This window comes from Cydia splendana, chromosome 11 (genome assembly GCF_910591565.1).
Source record: "Cydia splendana chromosome 11, ilCydSple1.2, whole genome shotgun sequence".
NCBI classification, from domain to species: Eukaryota; Metazoa; Arthropoda; class Insecta; order Lepidoptera; family Tortricidae; genus Cydia; species Cydia splendana.
Genome location: NC_085970.1, coordinates 9,060,941 through 9,083,841, shown reverse-complemented (window position 1 = coordinate 9,083,841; position 22,901 = coordinate 9,060,941). Strand labels below are relative to the sequence as shown.

The following is a 22,901-nucleotide window of genomic DNA, read 5'->3' as shown; positions in this document are numbered from 1 at the left end:
TAAATATTGCAATCTAAATGATTTTCGCTAGGGGTTATTAATCTTCACACATGTAAAGTCTCCGATTGCAAGTAAGTCCTAAGGAAAAAAATCATGGCCGTTGGTCTAATGGGTACTTCAATTACTGATTTTGCGAAATTGCCTTGTCTTGTTTGGTTTCCTCGCATTCGATATGAAAAGTAGAGTGTTTAACTCGGGTGAAAGGCACCATTTCCGTCTCGGACTATTGGCGTTCTCACTGCGTTCGAGCGCCAAACTACCTCGACAGAAATGGGTGCCTTTCAACCCTTGGTTAACAATCTACTATAAACGCCATTTGACTGAGGCTTGGAAAAAGTTGCTGGCGCTCTGCCCAGATTTGCAGAGGATCTTGTTTTCTGTCCAGATACGGCATGTCTAAATATTGCTTCAGCAAAGATATTGCCGACGAGATCGGAGTTTGCTGCATAACGCTGTCGGTTAACTTTCTGTCAAAGTCCAACCAGATCTCGTCGGCGTTGCTTAATGGTGGTATACATTGGTGGCACTCGTGTCTGCTCCTGGCGGCTCAGTTAGGACGTAGTCTGGTTCGCGGGTAATGAAGTACGCCAATTCCTCCGTTACGTACTTAACTGCATTTTCAGCCGTGCTATAAAGGCCGAAAGCCTTTTTCTTGAAGCGCGGATTGGCATGGCTTGTTCCTCCCTACGTGGTCGATTCTTCTTGAGCTTGAAACACGTGCTTCTGTGTGACCTGGCCGCTTGCAGAAAGACATTTCCCTTTGAAGTGCCTATTCTTTGATGAGAATGCGGTGTTGTTCTCAACGTCGGTCACTTGAGAGCGAGCGAAGCGAGTCATATCGGAGGCGCAAGTCGACGGCTTTGCGGCTATCATGCGGAAGCGGTGCGCCTCTTTACTTAGCCGCTGGCGGGGCAGCGCTAACAGTATCATGATAGCGTTGTTGGATAGGTGGGACTCCCCTCTGCTGCAGCAGTGGACAAAACTCCACACTGTAGTAAATAAGTAGTTAAGTACTTAGGTTAAGATTACATTGTAATTCTACTAACACTATTTTATAAGTTAATCTTAAATGTAACTAACAACTATGGATTTATATCCGAAATAAAATGATTTTTATTTATTTATTTTTTTTATATTCCGCTGGCAGGCCGGTGAGAAGCATCTCTGAAACTTCAGTGTCTTCTATTACTTTTCCAATATCTGCTAGCTGCTGATTGTCATCACATTTTCTATGTACTCTGACATGGAGCTAAATTGATTAAATTCTAACCTGTGCAGCTGCCGAAGTAGTAATACTCTTCTCACAAGGTAAACTGCTGCCTTGTTAATACCACTTAGAAGTTAAATAGTGTTCATTTAGCTCTCTTTCTTGCGTTTATCAACATATGCGTTGTATTTGTTGTTATTTAGCTAATATTCATTAGGACGATCTCAATAATATTGATTTTCTCTTGTTTTTCTGTGCATATTCGTTGAACAACTCAACTATTCTTGTACGCTTTGTCTCTAAGGCAAAAATTGCACTAAGGCCAACCTCATTTTCTTTGTATTAAAATTGTATAGGCGAGTAATCGAAGCTTTAGTGTAACATCGTGACGCTCACAACTGTCTCAAATCATCCGATGTCGAAGCCATTGTTGATGGTTGTGACTTAAAGAACCACATAAAACTTTACACAACTAGGTACTTACGCTATCTACGCTATGTACGCTATCTGGGTTACTGCAGTCTGTAAGAAATTGCACACTTGGTTACATACATTGACTGATGTTTCTGTCATAAGAACAGGCCGCGTAGCCAACATGCCAATCGCTTACGCTCCGTAGCGATCGAAACATAACTGTCACTGTCGCGCTAATATGGAAGAGTGATAGAGAGACATAATGCTTTTCGTTGTCGAAGCGATAGCGATTGTAACCTTGGTTAGGCCGGCAGGTTCTATATCTATTCTTTCTTAGTTTTCTGCGGGCACAAAGCTCTGTTGTGTAATAATATATATATAGAAGAAGAAGTTGAAGCAGTTGTTGATGTTTGTAAAGTTTGTGGTGTCATATTTATTCGTTCCATGGCAGTTATGACTTTATCTAGAGCTTTCTTAATGTTATCTATAGTTTCTTGTTCTGCTATCAATAATTTAACCTGATACAATACAGGTTCGGGAAATATGTCTAATATTATCTCTCTCAAATAACTTGCTTCCGTATGCAGATAGCACCCGTATGTGAGTATCTATATTGTTCAATATTTTGGGCACTAAGAAGTAGATTGGGCTCTTTCAAGATTTAATAGTGCTTTGTTGTGAGCATCTATTACGTTGTTTGTCTTTCCGAATCTAGTTTTAAGAATTGTAGTAGCAACCTAATAATTCTGATTAGTTGTCTCCAATCCTCTAAAGATCCTATTAAATATGATAACTTCTCCACTCCGCTATATTTTTATTCTCTACGTTGGCCACAAATCTGTCCCAAAATGAGTTCCATTTCAAAATATCGCCATTAAATTTGACTAAACTCCTGTTTTTAAAGGAAAAATGCCAGGTGAACGCTGGGCTCGGACTTTCTTAGTTCGACACAATTTTTCCCAAAGGACAACTCAAAATATAAAGAGAAGTCGTGCTGCAAAAACAGTCGAGGAAATGGATTGCTACTATAAGAATCTTGAAACTTCTCTTAAAGATGTACCCGCCAGCAATATTCTCAACTTCGATTAAAATAATCTGAGTGACGACCCTGGATCTAAAAAATGTATTTTTAAAAGAGGGACACAACACCCTGAAAGGGTCATTAATGCCAGCAAAAGTGCACTGTCAATTCTGTTTTGCGGCACTGCTAACGGAAATTGTCTACCACCATACGTTGTCTATAAGGCAGATCATTTGGTCCAGATGGTGTGAAAATGGTCCAAAAGGTGCTCGATATAACCGCACCAAATCGGGGTGGTTTGATATGATATGTTTTGATGATTGGTTTAAAACTATAGTTTTGCCATGGGCAAACTCTCGAGAAGGCGTAAAACTAATTATTATTATTATTAACCAAGCCCGCGAGAACCTATAACCTATAGATATTGCGTCAGTACCGGAAATAGAACTTAAGAAACATAATTTATACATCCTCCCGACTGTAGGATTTGGTCAGTATAGTGTTCTAGATATTGACCATTAATTTTTTGAAGAGCTCAATTACGGCACTCGGGATTATCGTACCGTGGGCATCTGATGTAAACCCTAAATATTGATTAGAAAAAAGGTTTCGGAACTGTAGGAACTGATGCAAGGAAAATCTTTTCTTTCCCCGCCTATAAACTTTTGAGTGGGATTGTCACCCCAAGACATTTAACGGACAGCGAGAAGCTTCTCAGCTACACCGGGACCAACATTCTTCAACTTCAACAAAATATTGTAGATCAGCATCCAAATATTTCTAGGGAAACTTTTATGAGCTCGATCAAACTAAGCCATAAATCTGGCAAAAAGGACCTAGTAGCCACATGCAATTATATTTTAGAGTGCTCAGCCGAAGTAAGACGGACACTCATTCAGCAACAGCGCGTATTTATCAACTGGACTTCCTGCCCTGCACGAGATTACACTCTCTTGAGTAGATGTTACAAATGCCAGCTCTACGGCCACTCTGCCAAGTACTGCAGGGAAGCTGAATCCACATGCAGTCACTGCGGATTATCAGGACACACCATCAAAGAATGCACTAAACTGTCTGAACCCTCGAAATGCGCTACGTGTATGCGTTTCAAAAAACCATCCGACCCCAAAACCGGAGATGAGCAGTGCCCAGCGTAAAAAAGTGCCCAAATAAGACATTTAAATAACATAGACTATGAGAGCGCCTAAAACGCCTCACTACTTATCTCTAAAAAAACGACATATTTTGTTATTTATATTGTCAAAGTTGAAACGTTTTAATCAATAAAGTACGCAGCGGCCCCCTTTTTTAATACCTGTCGTTAATTTTAAATAATCACGATTATTTAGCAGTGACGCTAGTGTGCACGTTGATGGGCTCTTATGCACGACGGATTATGGGAAATTGTCAAAAATGGCCGACAGCAAGCGACGCTCGTGACCATGCAGCGTGCGCTTGCTCGTATCTGTCTATATATTAAGCCATGCTTGTAAGAAACGCCAAGACTACATCGTATTACACATGCTAAAGATACACGGAAATGCTTAATAGCAGATGTATTTGAAGACTCCGGTTTGGTTCGTCGAGTATTACTTCTACGACAACTGCATCGGATTGATTACGGTACTTTTTCTACAATGTCAGACTACGTTGAAGCCACGACAAAGCTAGTGCAACAATTGCCGACATAGGCAAGGTAATAGAAGACACATAAGTTGCGGAGATACTGCTCAGCGGGCTATCTTCAGAGTATGACTCCCTCGTGTCCAACTTAGAGACCATGAATATGACGAGTACATTAACTAGTGAGGTGGTGCGTGCTAGGCTTCTCAGATGAGCGAACTGCGCTTGCATCAATGAAAAGGACTACGCAGGCCAGGTGTCATTATTGTAAAAAGCCGGGCCATATCAAGAAGAACTGCTTCAAGCGCAAACGAGAACGGAGAGGCTCTTTCTGCAACAGCTCTGGTGGCCGTTCACAGTGATGTGATGTGTGTAGACTCGGGCGCTTCAGTGAACATTTTTAACAAAAAGGACTACTTTATTAGCTTTAAGCCAAGTACTAGTTAATTATATAATAGCGGCTAGTAATCACAAAATGAAACGTTTTGGTAAAGGTGAAGTCCTTATTGATGGAAAATCATTGTTAAAAAATGTTATGTTGTGCCAGACTGCGTAATAACTTAATTTTAATAAGTGAGTTAATCAAAAAAATTACATTATCTATACAAGATTTCTTATTAAGAGGAACTTTACCTATGAGCTCACTGCTAAGCTATTCTCCGTTAGCAATATATATCAATCATTTCTTCTTTTTTGTTTCATGAAGGAGTTCTTGATTTCCCGCTAGGTTGAGATGAAGTCTTCCAAGGTGCAAGCGGTTAGCGGAGTAGGCCGCAGCATACAGTGTGTAATCTTCCCTATTTGCCTTCGCTTCCTTTTAAAACATCTGCGGGCGTCATGTCCATTACGCTTGTAATATGAGCACAAAAGCTTGGTGTTCTTCTTCTTTATCATATACGCTGTCGAAGTGTCATAAGTGTCATTGTTAGTCTAAATGTGGCTTTTTCGATGATCTTCTTGTAATAGTTCAGTACGGACGATCTCACTAGTAAGTGTGTTAATCCAGCCGTTTCCAAACCAGATACTAGAACATGGTTGTTCACGCCAAATGGACGAGAATCCATGGCTCAATGTCATTAAAAAGGTTAATACGAAACGACGCAGGAAAGTAATTCAATTCGATCTTCATTCACCGTTCACCAGTCTAATCACTGATTGGAAACGGCCCTGTTCAAATGCGAAGCTCGTCGCAAGCACACGCGCCGGGGCGCGCAGGTGATAGCTGGTCGGTCATACCAGCTTCGCCATCTTGGTCTCATTTGTCATACATTTATGCCGCGGCGGCCCACAGTTACGCGAGTAAGTACGGGTTAGTTTTACGTATTAGATAAGACGTTTTGATAGAGTTAAGACCCGTGTGAATAACAATATACAATAGTTCAGTAGATTCAGTGCTTTTCATTACCGACGCCACGTGCACCTAACCTGCAGCAGGTTACCCCCTCACCCCAGCCGCTAGGGCAGCGACGGTACTTCACACAGCTGGCCGGAGAGCTGGCGTCGTCAGCGGAGCGCGGCGACAGCACGCCTGGGAGCTGGTCACGGCAGAGCCACGTCAAGAGTATACGGAAGACTAAGTACTAGATACTAGAGAGATAGCTGAAGCAGCTCCTATAGTACATGTATACTTGCAGCCAGGAAGGGCTGCAGAGAACGTGTTGGTGGCCCATGCTAGTATAGGCTGAGGAAGCCTAATATATTCTACATTTCTTGTGATGCCTGTTCATGGCTGCATCATTTTTGGTGAGCTCATTTGGGGATCTACGATCGCCCGCTTTGTACACGACATTTTGGTGGTCCATGTCAAGGGGACGGCCTTTGTCGTATTCAATGGTATTCTTCGGGCAATCCGGAGAGCAATATTTCGGCTACTCCGCCATATTCAATAGTCTTCCCTACATCAGAAAGCTGGGCGACGAGCTTCATCACACCTTCTATGTAGTCAGACATGCAGGTGAAATTGTAGGACTCAATTCTATTCAAGTAAGAGTACTTTCCTGTATAGTCCTAACAAACCAAGGATGACTCAACGTATACAACTTTGGCTAATGCGATCAAGAAAATCTTTAAAAACACAAAATCAAAACAAGAAACACATTACATACAAAAAAAATTTTACTGCACCAGAAATTCAAGAATGAAAACAAAAATATTGTTGGACTCTTTAGGGACTGACAAGATAATAATGGACAAACCTCGTTTTGATAGGATAACGGTCCAAAAGGAAAAAATCAAAGAGTTTTTTCTCAGAGATGACGTTACCCGCGCTACGGTCGAGAAAAAGGAAGACAAAACTAGAAATGGTGCTTCAGTTCAAAAAAGATATTTGTTAGATACAATGAAAACACTCTTCAAGGAATTCCGGGCTGAAAACCCTGATACGAAATGTTCCTATTTTTATTTTACTCGAAATAAGCCTTTCTTTGTAATAAGGACCTCAATTGATGCCAGGGAAATGTGTTTATGAAAATTTCACGCCAATTTTACATACAAAGCTAGGGCTTTGAAAAAAAAAGGGCATTACAGGAACCGACGACTCCAGCTTATTAATAGATGCAACTGTTTCTGATGTTAGTTCTAAAGATTGCATGTACGGTAATAGCAACGAGTGTAAGAACAAAACGAACACGATAGATACAACGTCGATAAAATAAATGGTGTCATAAAATGGACTGAATGGACTAGAAAAGAAGAGACGTATCAGAAGAAAGGCAAAACCATGAAAGCCGTTAGAAACATCCGAGAAGCTATGAGTGAAGAGGCAAGTGTTTTCATGAAAAAATTTGAAGAAGATTTATTAGTAAGGTAAGTGTCCCTGTGAATGACACTATTAGGAGGAAATTAAGACATTTACTCGAAAAACTACTTAGGTAACTATGACCCATACAGACTATTGATGTATGCAGATTTATGAACCAGTCCTTCCTTAATATCAGGGGAACAATACATTGTATAATATTAATAACATTTATTAATTATTTCAGTTTTCCTCGACATCTGAAATTGTACCAGTGGATAACTGGCGAAATTTCGAATGTCCCAATGTATGTCTATGAAAAAAAAATATCGTTGACCCAGTGTTTGACATGGAGGTGCATCAAGTTTCCATGATAGCTGTAATTAATTATGTAACAATATGAATAAGCACTACCAATTACTCATAAATTCCTGTTTTTTATTTACACTTTTAAGATGCAAAGTCTTAACAGATTTACTAAGAAACCCGACGCACAACTGAATAGATGCACCTTCTAGCAAAAACTACCTCACAAAGTGAAAAATATATAACGTATTAATGACAGCTTCGGAACAAAATTCATAGATAACACATACAATCGATTAAGTCCTGTTTTTTGTTTATATTAAGAAAACGGTTTTTAATATAAACAAAAAACAGGACTTAATCGATTGTATGTGTTATCTATGAATTATTTGTTATTTTTCAAAATAAACTGCGTAAAAGTCATACATTAGGTCAGTGTCATCCACACGGACGTTTACCTTATTTCGAAAACACGTTTATACAGGGTGGCCACTTTCTGGAAAACCGGGAAAACCGGGAAAAGTCAGGGAATTTCGCTAGTCATGGAAAAGTCAGGGAATTGTCAGGGAAATTTAATGGAGGTCGGGGAATAAAAATTGTCTCTGTATGTACATAATAAAAAAATATATATATATAAATTTTACCATCTGCAAACATTATATCTTCTTCTTCCTGGCGTTATCCCGGCATTTTGCCACGGCTCATGGGAGCCTGGGCACAGAATAAGTAATAGGCGTGGGGTCCGCTTGACAACTAATCCCATGATTTGACGTAGGCACTAGTTTTTACGAAAGCGACTGCCATCTGACCTTCCAACCCAGAGGGGAAACTAGGCCTTGATGGGATTAGTCCGGTTTCCTCACGATGTTTTCCTTCACCGAAAAGCAACTGGTAAATATCAAATGATATTTCGTAGGTACATAAGTTCCGAAAAACTCATTGGTACGAGCCGGGGGTTTGAACCCGCGACCTCCGGATTGAAAGTCGCACACTCTTACCGCTAGGCCACCATCGCTTCATTATATATCTATAATCTATGTATAATCTGCAAACATTATATATCTACTGTAATTAGTCTAACGCATTCACTGCCAGGGGGCGTGGCCTAGGAACAAACTTGTATGACGGTGGACGCACATTTGCGTCGGGGGCAGTGAATGTGCTAACCTGTTCACTTTAAAAACCGCAAACGATGTACAGATTAGCCGTTTGGCACACGCATACTAGAGGTCAAAACAAAATTATTGAGCCGCAGTTCCTAAAAATATTTCCCGTAGGAGGGGAGTGCTGAGTCATTGTTTTTTTTGTATGGGAAAGAATTTTTTTTTTTCAGAAAAGCTTTTTGAGGCGATTCTAAAACTATACCACATCATTACATTTCAGCCATTTTTTTTTAAATTAAAACAAAAATAATTTTCAAAACATACCAAGTTTGGGCTTCTCCAGATACGATATGGCTGATTTTTTTTTGTACAATATACCTCAAATGATACGTAATATCCTCATATCTAACCCTAATAAAGCAATTTATAAAATAATTTCATTTAGTATTTTTTTTTTTAATTTTTCAATAATACTAAGTGATACAGTCCTACTTCAGTATCTATTCTACGAGACTTAATGGAACTGTACTGCAGATACGGTGCCTATTAATCAGAAAATGATACGTAATATCCATATATCCAACGGGGTATACCTCTTTAACCCTACCATACACGATTGGTTTCTAAAAATTTTTTTTTCTCAAAAAAAAACAATGACTCAGCACTCCCCTCCTATGGAATTTTTTTTAGGAACTGCGGGTCAAAAATTTTATTTTGATCTCTAGTATAATAAATAATAATAAATAAATAATCGATTTGCGGTTTTCTATGAAATTGGGGTCGTACGTCTGCCGCTAAATAGGTTAATAATAGGTAACGCTATATCCTACCACGGCGGTATATACAAAATAAATATTGAAAAAAAAATGATCCACGCGGCTCGTAAAGTGAGCATTACGAGCCGCGTGGATCATTTTTTTTTGTACACGGAGGAGCTACACAAAAAGATAGAAAATTTAAGTCCAGGGGGCCGATTTTTGAAATTCGACCACTCGATTTCGTGTATTTCGTTAAATGATATCTCCACTACTAGGCGTTTAAATTCTACTAATAGAATTGAAATCGAGTGGTCAATACCACTAGATTCCCAATTTCTATCGCTCGCATCTCGTAGATGATGAAAATATTTTGAATTAGTCGCTTTTTTCAAATTTAATTTCCAAAATATCGATCCTAGAAGAAAAATTGTGAGGACCAAATTTGTAGAGAATCAAATTTCCTACAATTTTTGTCCTCACGGTTTTACTGTAAAATCAAAAATGGCCGAGTTATTCAAGAAAAACCGTTTTTCGAATATACACAGGAGCCTGATTCAGTCTACTTTTTGAATTTACACTCCCAGTGACCACCCCGAGGGACCTACGAGAAAAAAAATCCAAGAACTGATTATTTACGGATAGGGTCGGTTTTTTGGATATAATGACTGGACTAATTCAGATTCTGCAAAAACTCAAAAATGTATTCCAATTACATATTTTATATTTATTACATTTAAGATTATGGTCAGGGAAAAACTTGAAAAAACGCCTGGAAAACCGGGAAAAACTTGGCGATATAAGAAAAACAAGAAGACTTTCGTAAATAATTAATATATTATATCGAACAACACCGGTAAGTAAACGTAAGCGACCGAACGTCTACCATCGTACTACTAGCGACACATGGCCAGTTTAGGAACTAAACATAAAAACTAAAGCGCTGTCTATGACAGCAGTCTAATCAGCCAATATCAAATTTCTATATTCAATACTCCCACTAAATTTGAAATGGCTAATGCTATTTAGTACAATTACTCACAGTACATATTTAACTAAAACAAAACTATAAACCATTAACAGAACAACTTCTTGACTGTAAACAAATAAAATTACAATACTGAAAGTATCTGATCTCTAATGTTCATAAACTGAACAGCCGGTAAAGCCTTGGTAAAAATGTCCGCAAGTTGTTCTGAACTAGGAACATATTTAATATCAATCAACTTTTGTTGGACCTTCTCACGAATGAAATTAAATTTTACATCTATGTGCTTACTTTTCTTATGAAACACTGGGTTATTTATCAGCTTTATAGCACTTTGATTGTCCATACACAAAGTTGTACAATTCATGTCAAAGTCTATGTCTTTAAAAAACTGCTTTAGCCATAAAAGATTTTTGGCTGCTTCACAACCAGCCAAAAATTCAGCTTCGCATGTCGATAAGGCCACACAGGGCTGCTTCTGACTAGCCCAAGAAATAGGCCCACCGTTTAACATGAACAAGTAACCCGTAGTTGACTTTCTAGTGTCTAAATCCCCGGCATAATCTGAGTCTGAATAACCAACTAAGTCTGACTGCTTTTCATATCTAATACAAACATCTTTTGTTTTTATAAGGTATTTGATTATTCTTTTTACTTGAGCTACATGCTGCAAACTAGGATTGTTAATATATCTACTTAAAACATTGACACCAAAGCATATGTCAGGCCTAGTTGCATTTGCCAAGAACAATAGCGAGCCAATAGCTTCACGATATGGAAAGTCAATCCTATCATTTTCAGTTTCATTTTTTTGAATAGGCACGTTAACATCAACAGGTGTATTGCATGCATTAGCAGTATTCATATTGAACTTACCTATTATCTGCTCGATATATCTTTTCTGATGGACACAGATAGCGCCATTGCTCTTGACTATTTCTAATCCTACATATTTGTTCAAATCAATTTCTTTAATTTGAAAACCTGTCTTCAAATGGCCAACAATCAGGTCCAAAACTCTAGTAGACTCAGACATAACCAGAGCGTCATCAACATACAAGATTAACAGTGCTTTCACTTTCTCAAAATTACCTACAAAAACACAACTATCTGCCTGTGATTGTTTGAAACCAAATTTCACTAAAAAATCTGTAAATTTCTTATTCCAGCATCTGGACGCTTGTTTCAGCCCATAGAGGGACTTCTCCAATTTGCATATCTTATTAGGTGCTGGTGCTTTAACACCTTCAGGCACTTCCATGAATATGTCCTCTTCTAGGACTCCATATAAGAATGCTGTTTTAACATCCAATTGTCTTATATTCCAATTCAATTGAGCAGCAATGCTTAGCAATATTCTAATAGATTCATATCTGGTGGTTGGTGAAAAAGTTTCATAGTAATCAAGACCTTCAATTTGTGTAAAGCCACGAGCGCAAAGGCGGGCTTTATATCTCTCTACTTCACCATCTTTATTTCTCTTAATGTTGAAAACCCATTTAGACGTTATGGTTCTATGATCTTCTCGGTCAACAAAACTCCAGGTGTTATTCTCACGATGGGATTCCAGCTCTTCAGATATAGCTTTCAGCCATTCTTTACACTCTGGGCTGTTGATAGCATCATTATAAGTCACTGGTACATCTAAACTACCTGACAGATTCACTTCAAAATTACAATCTCTCCTGGATCTCAAGTTGTATGGCATGTCATGGCTTAAATTTTCTTGTTCAATTTCATGAGGTGGCACATAAGTCTCATCCTGTTCATTAGCATCATCATAAGAGGTATCCACAGCATCATCAGCCTCAGCCTCTTCTGGTGCCACCCTTTCTATCTCAACTTGTTCAGAATTATTTTCACTCTCTGCATCATCACCAAATCGAAGTGACACTTCAGCTTCACTTTTCTGAAAATTTGGTGTGTTATTTTCATCAAATATAACATTTCTTGACACAGTCACTCTTTTCGTTTCTGGATTATACATCCTGTAATTTGTGTGTTCATATCCCACTAACATCAATTTCCGACTTTTACTCTCTAGCTTCGTTCTTAATTGATCTGGTACATGAACATAACCCACACATCCAAACACTCTTACATGATCTAAACTTGGTTTCATATCAGTCCATAGTTCATAAGGTGTGACATTTGGGGTTTGACTTGAAGATGTGCGATTCAATATATATACAGCACAACTAACTGCTTCTGCCCAAAGATCAAGGGATATGTCACGAGCATATAGCATAGACCGAGCATTCTGCATAATCGTTCTCATCTCACGTTCGGCCCTTCCATTCATTTCTGGTGTGTATGGTGCAGTCAATTCATGCACGATGCCTTCACTATCCAGATATTCTTTAAAAGCTTTATTCTTAAATTCACCGCCATTGTCAGTATGCAACACACGCACACTGTGCAAGAATCTATTCTTTATTATAGCATTGTACTTCTTGAAATATTCTAAAGCATCACTCTTGTTCTTAAGAAAGTACACATGTCTATAAGCTGTGGCAGCATCTTTGAATAATATGAAATATATCATACCTTGTACTGAGGGCTCGCTCATGGGCCCACAGAGATCACTATAAACCATGTCACCTGGCTGCAGTGGACCTCTGCTGGACTTCTGGAATGGTCTCCGGGCTTGTTTTCCGTATGCACAACCCTCACACACAAAACTGTCACAATTAGTTAGGTCCACACCGTTTATCACATTATTCTTGCACATTTTCTGTATTTCTTTAATGTCCATGTGACCTAAACGCTCGTGCCACGTACGCAAGTCCGATTTTTGCACTAAGTTACACTGATTTAATACAGTCTTCACTTTCACTTCATATAAGTTATTTCCTTTTAAGGAAGCACACATAACTTTTTTACCGTCCAGATAAATAAACGCATCAGAGTCTTTTTTCACAATTTCATAACCTTGTCTTGTTATCACACCTTCAGAGATCAAGTTTCGATGCATTTTAGGGGCATATAAAACACCTTTTAAGATACTGGTCTCCCACTGACCATCAACCCATTTATTCAACAAGATGTCTCCCTGTCCAGCAACTTCTACAACTTCTTTATTGCCCAATTTCAATGGGGAACCTCTGTACTCATGTATTTCTGTAAAATATTCCTTTTTGAAAGAAATATGGCCAGAAGCGCCACTGTCCAATAGCCACTTGTCATCTACATCGGGTTCTTTCCACTCACAGTGAGTAACATTGAAGGCTAACATGTCACCTTTTCCCTGACTTTTCTTCGGAGCTCGACATTCTTTTGCAAAGTGACCACGAACGCCACAGTTGTAACAAGGGTAACGATGCCCTTGTCCCTTACTTGAATCTTTCTTACTTGAACTAGGAGTTGAGTTAGAAGCGGTAACCTTTTTTTTTATCTGTTTTGAAACAAATAAAGCGGTTTCAACATTTTCTTCCACATTTAAGCTCGCCTCCTCGTCCAGTAGACGTGCAGTCAAGTTTATTATACTTTGTGACTTCGGATCAAGAGACATCCATGCTTGACGTAAAGATCTGAACTTCGGGGGAAGAGTACTCAAAATCTTCGTCATAATTGCAGTATCACTGATTGTCTCTCCACTCTCCTTGAGTTGTTTGGCCAAGCTTTCAACTTTAGCGATATGCTGAGCTATGCTATCCGTAGGGCTCATTTTGTATTGATAAAATCTCTCATGAATCATCATTTTCGTAAGCTCAGACTTTTGCTCATAGATAGATTCGAGTTTGGTCAATATTTCTAGTGCGGTCCCGCAATTTTCAATAAGCGCAATTTGGTTAAGATGCATGGCCGATGTCATGATAAACATCGCCATCCCATCATCTTTGTTCCATTTTGTGGCATCCGATTCCGGCTTAACCTCATTTATATCTAAACCTTTCGCTCGTAATGCGCACATAATTTGAAACTTCCATTGCTTGAAATTCGTTCCATCGAATTTTTCGACTTTTCCAGTAACCTCCATTTTTGTTCACACGCCGCCGTGTTTTGTTTTTTCTTCGAGGCACTTTTTCACTGAATTTACTTTACCGTATAACTATTTCTTTGTTTAACTATCACTCGCGTGAGCAGACAGCCCATAACCACTTGGCGATATAAGAAAAACAAGAAGACTTTCGTAAATAATTAATATATTATATCGAACAACACCGGTAAGTAAACGTAAGCGACCGAACGTCTACCATCGTACTACTAGCGACACATGGCCAGTTTAGGAACTAAACATAAAAACTAAAGCGCTGTCTATGACAGCAGTCTAATCAGCCAATATCAAATTTCTATATTCAATAGAAAAGTCAGGGAATTTTGGTTATAGTAAAGAGTGGTCACCCTGTTATAACATTAAATATCAATTCCGAAATTTCAGGCAGTATCTGCAAAATATTAGGCCATACGAATGTCTGATAGTAGTCGATTTTAGCGAAAATTACAATTGCAAATAAGTACCATCAGGAAATTCAACACCATCATTTCGGAGGATCTCGTAATCAAATTTCGCTACATACAGTCGTTGTTTACACCTTTAACTATAAACCTGGTGCAAATTTCTGAAGTAGTTTTTGCTCTGTATCTGCCTCCAACATTCATCAACTATTCATTCAAGGCTATTTTTTTTATAAAAGCAAAAGGCTTTCCATGACCCCCTGAACCAATAATAAATATTATACCTAAATAGTATACACGAAAAATAAATCCGTGTATCAATGTTACATATACGCCAACTAACCACTCTGCGTAATGAAATATTGCCACGGATTCCTCTGCCAAAGCGTCTGCGTAACAAAAATCGGCGTAATTTTGCTCTGGGAATCAATAGGACATGCCCACAACCCTTATAGGGTGGTTGTGGGCATGCTCATCGTGCCCACAACGGTGGATCCTCCCTTGGACAAATCTCAAGAAGTAGTGACACAGAACACCGCCTCTAGAAACCTAATATTGGCCATTTTGTTCCCGACGCAAATCACCAAACTGTGAGGTGCGGGAGGGGTGCTCACGGCGTTGCGATTGGTCGTTTCAAACATGGCGCGCTGACACGTGCAAGCGTAGGGATGGGACATGTTCATTACAGGTAGTGGGTACTGCTACCAGTGATACCTAAATTTATTGTGGTAAAATTGTTACCAATTTAGTATACTTAGAGTAAACTTACTTAATAATTATATTGATTAATTTAATATTTCATTAACTAATTTAACAATGTACCTGAATTTTTTACTTAACATATTAGGCATTTCTGTTTAAAGTACCCAGAACATGAATTTTAAAGTTTAGAATTTTTATATTATTTCCACTCAGAATCGCAATCTCTTTCGATAAGAGAAAAAAGTGTCGCCAAAATCTCATACAATTATTTTCTTTTGTCCGTTTTATTAAGGTCATAGAAGGTTGTATTGAAAACATATTCAAATGGACCAATAATATATGCCTATTACAAATCAACTCCGAGTTTACTCGCACTTATTTGAAGTTCATCATCAGGTCCATCTCGTGACATGAGACCTAACTGCTCACCTACAGGATTCTAAAAAACCCATACAACATATGTCTATCACAAACCAACACCGAGTTCCCTCGTACTTCTTTGAAGTTCATCATCAGGTCCATCTCGTGACATGAGACCTAACTGCTCACCTAGAGGATTCTAAAAAACTCATACAACATATGTCTATCACAAACCAACACCGAGTTCCCTCGCACTTCTTTGGAGTTCATCATCAGTTCCATCTCGTGACATGAGACCTAACTGCTCGCCTAGAGGATTCTAAAAAACCCATACAACATATGTCTATCACAAACCAACACCGAGTGCCCTCGCACTTCTTTGAAGTTCATCATCAGGTCCATCTCGTGACATGCGGCCTAACTGCTCCGCTGGCCTAGAGGATTCTAAAAAACTTACACAACATATTACCTATATATTATGTCTAAAATGGTACAATACGGTATGACGAAGCACGAAGTTTCCGCAACTGAAAAACCATCATCGTCACATCACTAGTCGAAAGGGAAAGGGATAGCGCATTGCATTTTCATGTTGACGAAAAGGGACGGACATACTTCGCCTCTGCTTACTGACCAGTATAAAATGAACCCCGCGGACAAGAAACATTATTCAATGAAATAATGAATTTGACTTTCCTGTGGGATGTTATTCCATCTGTTTCGTAAGTAGATGTCTTAGATGACTTGCCACACCATTTTACGCTGCAATATCCCATGATTTCCCAATGAATTCAATAGTTTACGATTTATTTTCTTAGACTCGTGCACACTGCTAACAGGTCGTAACCTTGGGCGCAACTGATCGGAGCGGCGCGCGAACAATCTTATATTTGACCTATACACCATACGGGCGGTGACCGCGAGTCGTCCTATAAGCTCGGTCTATAGGGGTTGGTCTGTGAGTAGTGATCATGCAACTTATAATTATCTTCTGCATTCAAACACGCCACAAGAACTATTAGGAACAACTTCCATTACCACTAAGTCCGATAAAATAAACGATATTTTTACACAATTGCCAACATTAATTGAAAACAAAAAATTAATACTCCACAACCAGAAACCTTTGACTGAAAACCAACAAGTTGTTCTTCTAAAAATGGCAGAGCTGGGTACTCAGTTTGATGAATTGATTAAAAATTGTTTCCTGGAACGAAGGAACGCAATGAAATAGATTCACTATTCTATGAATATAGATGAGACCACTCTCATCTGTGCTGTGGAGCAGTAGATACAAAAAAGTGATGTGTATAATCATTAGATTTTTCAGTGAGAAACAAAATAAGATAGTAACCCAGTTTTACAGATTAGTTAACCCCTCGTCAGTGACTAGGCCCGATTTTAACATTTTGCCCACCGCCAGCTTCTGTGGTGAAGCCCGATGTTAACTTCGTTGGCGACGTTACGAATTTATGTAATAAAGCAGACAAACGTGCATCTAACTCTTTTACACTCATTGACGTGTATTGCCAGTGAAATAGGACAGACAGTAAGCTTGACCTTGACCAGTGTCCCTAAGTAAAAAACCCGCGAAATCGCCAGTGTTCTTACTAAGCGTTGCAACAGGTGGATGTTTTGGCGTTTTAACTGTATTTTTAATAGTACAAGGAAGTTGTGTATTTATTTGGAGCCTTCTGCATATTAAAATGTAAGTACTCATACATATTTCATCCATAGTATATGTGTAGGTTATGTTTATCCAACAGAAACACTAATCAAAATAGCAGCCTAACCTATGCCGTATCATTCATTCAAAATTGTTTTGTCTGTTCCAAATCTTTTTGTCTATTAAATGCGTTGCGTAAACTTCTGTATCGGTTGACAATGTTATTAAGATTTATAACAGCTTGCTACATAGATGAATCTTTAGTGAAATCCTCATTTATCTAAAGAAAACTAGCAACAGGTATATTTGCGGCCCGATTGTGGCCGCCGCACAGATACTGGGCGGCCCGGATCGGACCGCAGAACAGACAGCAACTAGAGTTAGTAAAATGGCCGACCATGCAGTTTGCATAGTATGGATACGCTGAGAGCAGCATATTCAATACATTATTAATTATATTTTTTTGATCCGATTTATTTAACACTTAATAACAAATGTTTCTAAGTCGCTTTTTTATAATTTTACATAATTGTTTAAAAACAGCGGTTCTTAAATTGAATAACTATATTAAAAATCTTAATAGACATATTATGATTTTTAACGGACACTCATTGTTTTTTCATTGGTTTGGTTGTCACCCGCATGGAAATTTTTTGGCACTTTTATGCTTATGTGCACTAAACTAACTGCATGCTATATTTTTGTGTGTGTGTTTTTTTAATTTAAGGCCACGAGTCTCAAAAACTCGCGGCAGCAGAGGTGGTGGTCGTGGCCGTGGTCGCCATACTAATAATGATCGGGGCCCTCAAGAAGGTTTGGGCACTCGAGAAGAAGTAGAGACTCGGGGGATTGTGCACGCTAGGGGCAGTACACGTACTAGGGGTGGTGTGCGCACTAGAGGCGGTGTACAGAGAAGGGGCGGTGTACGTACTAGGGGTGGCGCAAATACATCGCACCCGATTTGTCTAGAAAGGTAAATATAATATTACTTAACACAAATAGAGGTAAATAACTATTGCGTAGGTACTATTACAGTCAAAATTTAAATCAGTATTTATTAATTTATGTTTCTCTATTTTTAGCATTTATTGTGGCCCTCTTAAAGACTGGCCAAGTGGCTTGGCCATCGAAGTTCCTTTACGGAAAAAGTAAGTAACTATCTACATTATATTTAATTTAGATGTTTTTTTTTCGTATTTTAAATATTCTTTGTATTTCAGATTTTTTAGGAGGACGACACCGAGTCCCGAACCCGCACGTTCAAGAACTCCCATACTAGTACAGCATGATGAAATGTAAGCTTGTTTTAAATCTACAATAAATGACTAGCAACAGGTAGATCCTATAATCCATATATTGTATTCTTTATCCCATAGACTATCTGCAGCTGAAACATTAGCAGCGCTGAGTTCAGCCCCGCCATCGCCTGGTTTAGACCAAGGAGCCATATCCCATATATTATCGGCAGCTGAAACATTAGCAGCTCTGAGTTCAAATCCGCCGTCGCCTCTTTTAGACAAAGAAGCCAGCTGGCCCTCGTTGCCCCGTGATTTTGAGTTAGTATAACAACTAGTACAATTTTCTCGTGCCTACGCAGATAATTATTTCTTGACTAATTTTTGCACTTTTGCAGATTGTTTGATACTGCAGTTGCATCACGAGTCGTTTCACCTGCACTTTCATTAGTTTCAAACGCACCTTCTCCAATAGTGTGAGTATTTTTATTACTTATATAAATTATTTACTTCTATTTTCTTTATTACTTATTATTTTTACAATATTGTGTCCCAGAAAGATTACGTGGTTATATTTTGTTTTTATTTACAGAAATATTGAAGTCGACACGGTTCAGACATCTGCCCTTAGAACAGTGCGCCTTCCCAAACGCAGAGAGGAATCTCCTTCCTATCAGTAAGTATCACTTCATAATTAAAGAATAATATACCCGTGATTCTTTTATGTTAATAATAATAAAAACTATCTTTTCAGATCTCCTGCAGTTTGTCGTGGCCCTCCTCGTCCATTAAAGGACTCAGAAATAGAAAATGTCCTTTTCTATGGCAAGTACCTACTTTAATAATCGCTCATTTCACGTTTAGATAAATAGCTTTGAGTTTGTTATAATGAGCTGACATTATATCCTTTGTCTGGCAGGAAGCGAGGAAGATGATAGTGATGACGAAGAGACTGAGGAGCTGGCGCCTGTTATTGTGCCAAGGGTGGCTCGAATTTACCTTCCGGACGAAGAAGACGAAAGTCCCAGTCAGGCTCAAGCAGATTTGCGTTGGCCACCAATCCGGCCCGTCCAACCAGCCCAGCAAGAAGCTGCGATTCCAATTGAAGCTCCTACTGAAACTCCGACTGAAATCTCACTTTTTATGCCTTCAACAGATGCGATACAAATGGAGCCTATTAATCAATTTGATTTTAAATGGAGACAGATGCCAAACCCTCAGATTCCACCACAATTGAGGAGGGAGCATTTTATACAAAATAAAGGGCCAACTCGGGCATATGTCGATCCATATGATGCATTTGTTGCTATTTGGGATCGCCCAATTATGGAGCATATTGTTAGAGAAACAAATAAATATGCAGAACAGCTTTGCGAGGCAATGATCGTCCAAGGCATTGCCCCGAATAGCCGGATTACAAAGTGGGTGGATACCTCGGTAGATGAGTTATACACCTACTTTGCGATAATACAAGCCACCGGTATTGTAATAAAATCCCGCTTGGAAGAGTATTGGTCAACATCAGCCAATATTTTTATCACCCCTGAATTTTCGGCCGCAATGTCTTATGACCGTTTTTGTCTTCTGAACAAATGCCTACATTTTAATGACAATGCTTTATGTTCGACGGAAAGATTAAACAACAGTGAGGCGAAATTACATAAGTTGCAGCCAATATTGCAGCATCTTAATGACAAATTCACTTCACTGTACATGCTAGGGCAAAACATTGCACTTGATGAAAGTTTGACGATGTGGAAGGGTCGCTTAAATATTAGGCAGCACATCCCAAACAAAGCAGCGACAGTAGGCATCAAGACGTACGAAATATGTGAATCTCAGACGGGATTCCTGTGGCGTTTTGAGGTAGAAGCACGCCAAGCCTCCACGAGCGAAGAAAAAACAAATCCGCTGTCAGGGAAGATACCGACTTTGGTGCTTAGGCTTTTACGAGGATTAGAGCACAAAGGACACACTGTCTGGATGGACAACTTCTACAATTCCCCTACTCTTGCAAGAGAGCTCAAAGTACAGGGGTTCGACTGCGTCGGAACTCTGAGGACTAACCGCCAATATGTACCTGCTGAGTTGACAAATTTACAACTAAAAGACATGGCCGTTGGTCAAGTTTGTGGATGCACCTCTGGGGACGTCGATCTAATTGTGTGGAGGGATAAAAAGCGAATAGCTCTTATATCTACTTACCATGGCTTAACTACAGTGGAGGATGCAGACACAATTAAGCCTGCTTTAATAGCTGACTACAACATTTGCATGGGGGGAGTCGATAAAAAGGACCAAATGCTTGCCATGTACCCCATAGAGAGAAACCGAAATAGAATCTGGTACAAAAAAATTTTTAGAAGACTTTTAAACGCTAGCACATTAAATGCATTCATTTTGCTTAAGGCATTCAAACAATTTACTCATAGGCAATTTAGGCAAACATTGGTGTTACAGTTATTAGAACGCCATAACACTAACAGAAGTCGCAATCGACCTGCTTTACTATCCCAACGGCATGTGCCGCAACACTTTGAGCGACCCGCCGCAGGGTCTAATGACACTAAGCGTCATCTTCGACGCAAATGTGTTGTTTGCTCGAAAAGAACGACAACTTTCTGTGAAGGCTGTAGTGGCAAGGCTCTTTGCGTACCTAAATGCTTTTCTCAGTATCATGAATAACTTGTGCTTATTTATGACATTGTGAGAATTTGGTAGATAATTGTCTGTGGTAATACAAACACAAAAAATGGAGTGTATGTCTCTATAAAATAAATATACTTACTTACTTTATTGCGTAAGAGAACGGTAGACCTATAGAGCATTGTCATTAGTTTTAATTAAGTTAGACGTAAATCGACCTATTGTTGTTCTGTTAATGTTCTCATATTTTTATACTTCGTCGGTGGCTAACAAGCGTACTACCCGCCTGGTGTTATCCAGATTTAGCAAGCTATGTACTACTACAACCTCCCAAAGACTCTCAAGGCTTGTTGCTGTGAAGATTTGCCGTGTTGAAAGCGAGATGAACAAAATGTAACACATAATATTATTATCATTTTTTAGCCATTTTTAATTATAATAATATTTTTAAATTTTTAATAAAAAAAATTTGGGATACTTGTTTGTTGCTTTGCCTGTTTACAAAACTTAATAACAACCAGCCCCTGCTTCTTCTTGTTAGCTCAAGTATTAGCCCCTCGCCAGTACGTTTGTCTGCTTTATTACACAAATTCGTAATGTCGCCAACGAAGTTAACATCGGGCTTCACCACAGAAGCTGGCGGTGGGCAAAATGTTAAAATCGGGCCTCGTCACTGACGAGGGTAAGTAGCTTTTTGACAATTAGTCGTATCCATATTATTCAACGCTGTTGGTTGCTTACAACAGTAGCGTTTTTGTTGGGTTTATAATTAAAATATTTCTATGCTTCTGTTAGAATGTAGTACTTTTATTAACTTTATCTTGTTGTAAGTATATCGAAATTATCGAAACATATCGTTTCTCTCACCAGAACATAATGATTAGTCTGCTATAATAAAATATGTAAAGGTGTTAATTTTGAAAGACTGAAATAGACTTTTTTAAACCATGTACTGGAAAAAATGTACTAAATCTAACAGCTTCGTTTGTCTGTGAAACTGAGCTACTGGATCATTTTTACTGTTTAAAAAAGAAATAATATACAAATAAGAGTCATTCTTTGAATTATAAGCATGTAAAGTACCATCTACTTAAGGTAGTTCTAAAGACATACCCATTATGGTATGTCACTTAAAACTGTTTTTTTTGTATTTTTTTTCTATTGCAGGGTATTAAAAAGGCTAATGTTTAGCAATACTTAGTGGTAAAGGCATGTAAATAAAGCTAATTTGAATAATTATACTTGTCTATTTAATTTAAAACACTAAAAATACCCGTTAAGAATTTGATGTCTTTGGTTTGCTCGTCCTTGTGAACCACAAGGAATAGATTAACTGTATGATGATGATTATTATTAGATAGCAAAACTAATAAAGATACAGTTTTCTGCTAAACAGCCACCCGCAAAACAATAATCACGATAGAAATTACAGTTTAGTAGCAGTAGGTGACCTGACGTTCCTTATCTGTGACAAGGCCCGATTCGGGATCCACAGACAACGACTTTTCGCCATTTTTGTCGCCACTGACGAGGGGTTAAGTACTTTCTGCGGACGCCACCACTTTGGCAGACATTTTCAAGACTCAACTATTGGCTTACTCACTTACTCCTTTAGCTCAGCGACCCAAAATGAAACTTGGCCTCCGACACAAGACAGCAACTATTGGCTGATGGCCTGAATATAAACAATCTGACGGGTATAGGTGTGATGGTGCAAATGTTATGGTAGGATCAAACCAC

At 38.7% G+C, this 22,901-nt stretch overlaps 1 protein-coding gene across 6 annotated transcripts; it reads left to right on the top strand.

Moving 5' to 3' along the window:
• The first annotated feature begins 17,642 nt into the window (after positions 1-17,642).
• LOC134794777 (piggyBac transposable element-derived protein 4-like) lies at positions 17,643-22,690 on the top strand. 6 transcript variants are annotated; one of them, XM_063766561.1, is made up of 4 exons: positions 17,643-18,836; positions 18,914-18,991; positions 19,108-19,191; positions 19,270-22,690. In XM_063766561.1, the coding sequence occupies exon 4, from the start codon at positions 19,659-19,661 to the stop codon at positions 21,198-21,200; it is 1,542 nt and encodes a 513-aa protein (XP_063622631.1). In that variant the 5' UTR covers positions 17,643-18,836; positions 18,914-18,991; positions 19,108-19,191; positions 19,270-19,658; the 3' UTR covers positions 21,201-22,690. The 6 variants fall into 6 exon arrangements, with proteins under 6 accessions (XP_063622631.1, XP_063622634.1, XP_063622629.1 ...); XM_063766564.1 differs by having other exon boundaries at positions 17,643-18,428; positions 18,501-18,575; positions 18,657-22,690; XM_063766559.1 differs by having other exon boundaries at positions 19,108-22,690.
• Positions 22,691-22,901: the final 211 nt, after the last annotated feature.

What these genes read in the sequence shown, in the direction of transcription:
- LOC134794777 (XM_063766564.1), top strand. Translation starts at nt 19,659, where the DNA reads ATGCCTTCAACAGATGCGATACAAATGGAGCCTATTAATCAATTTGAT.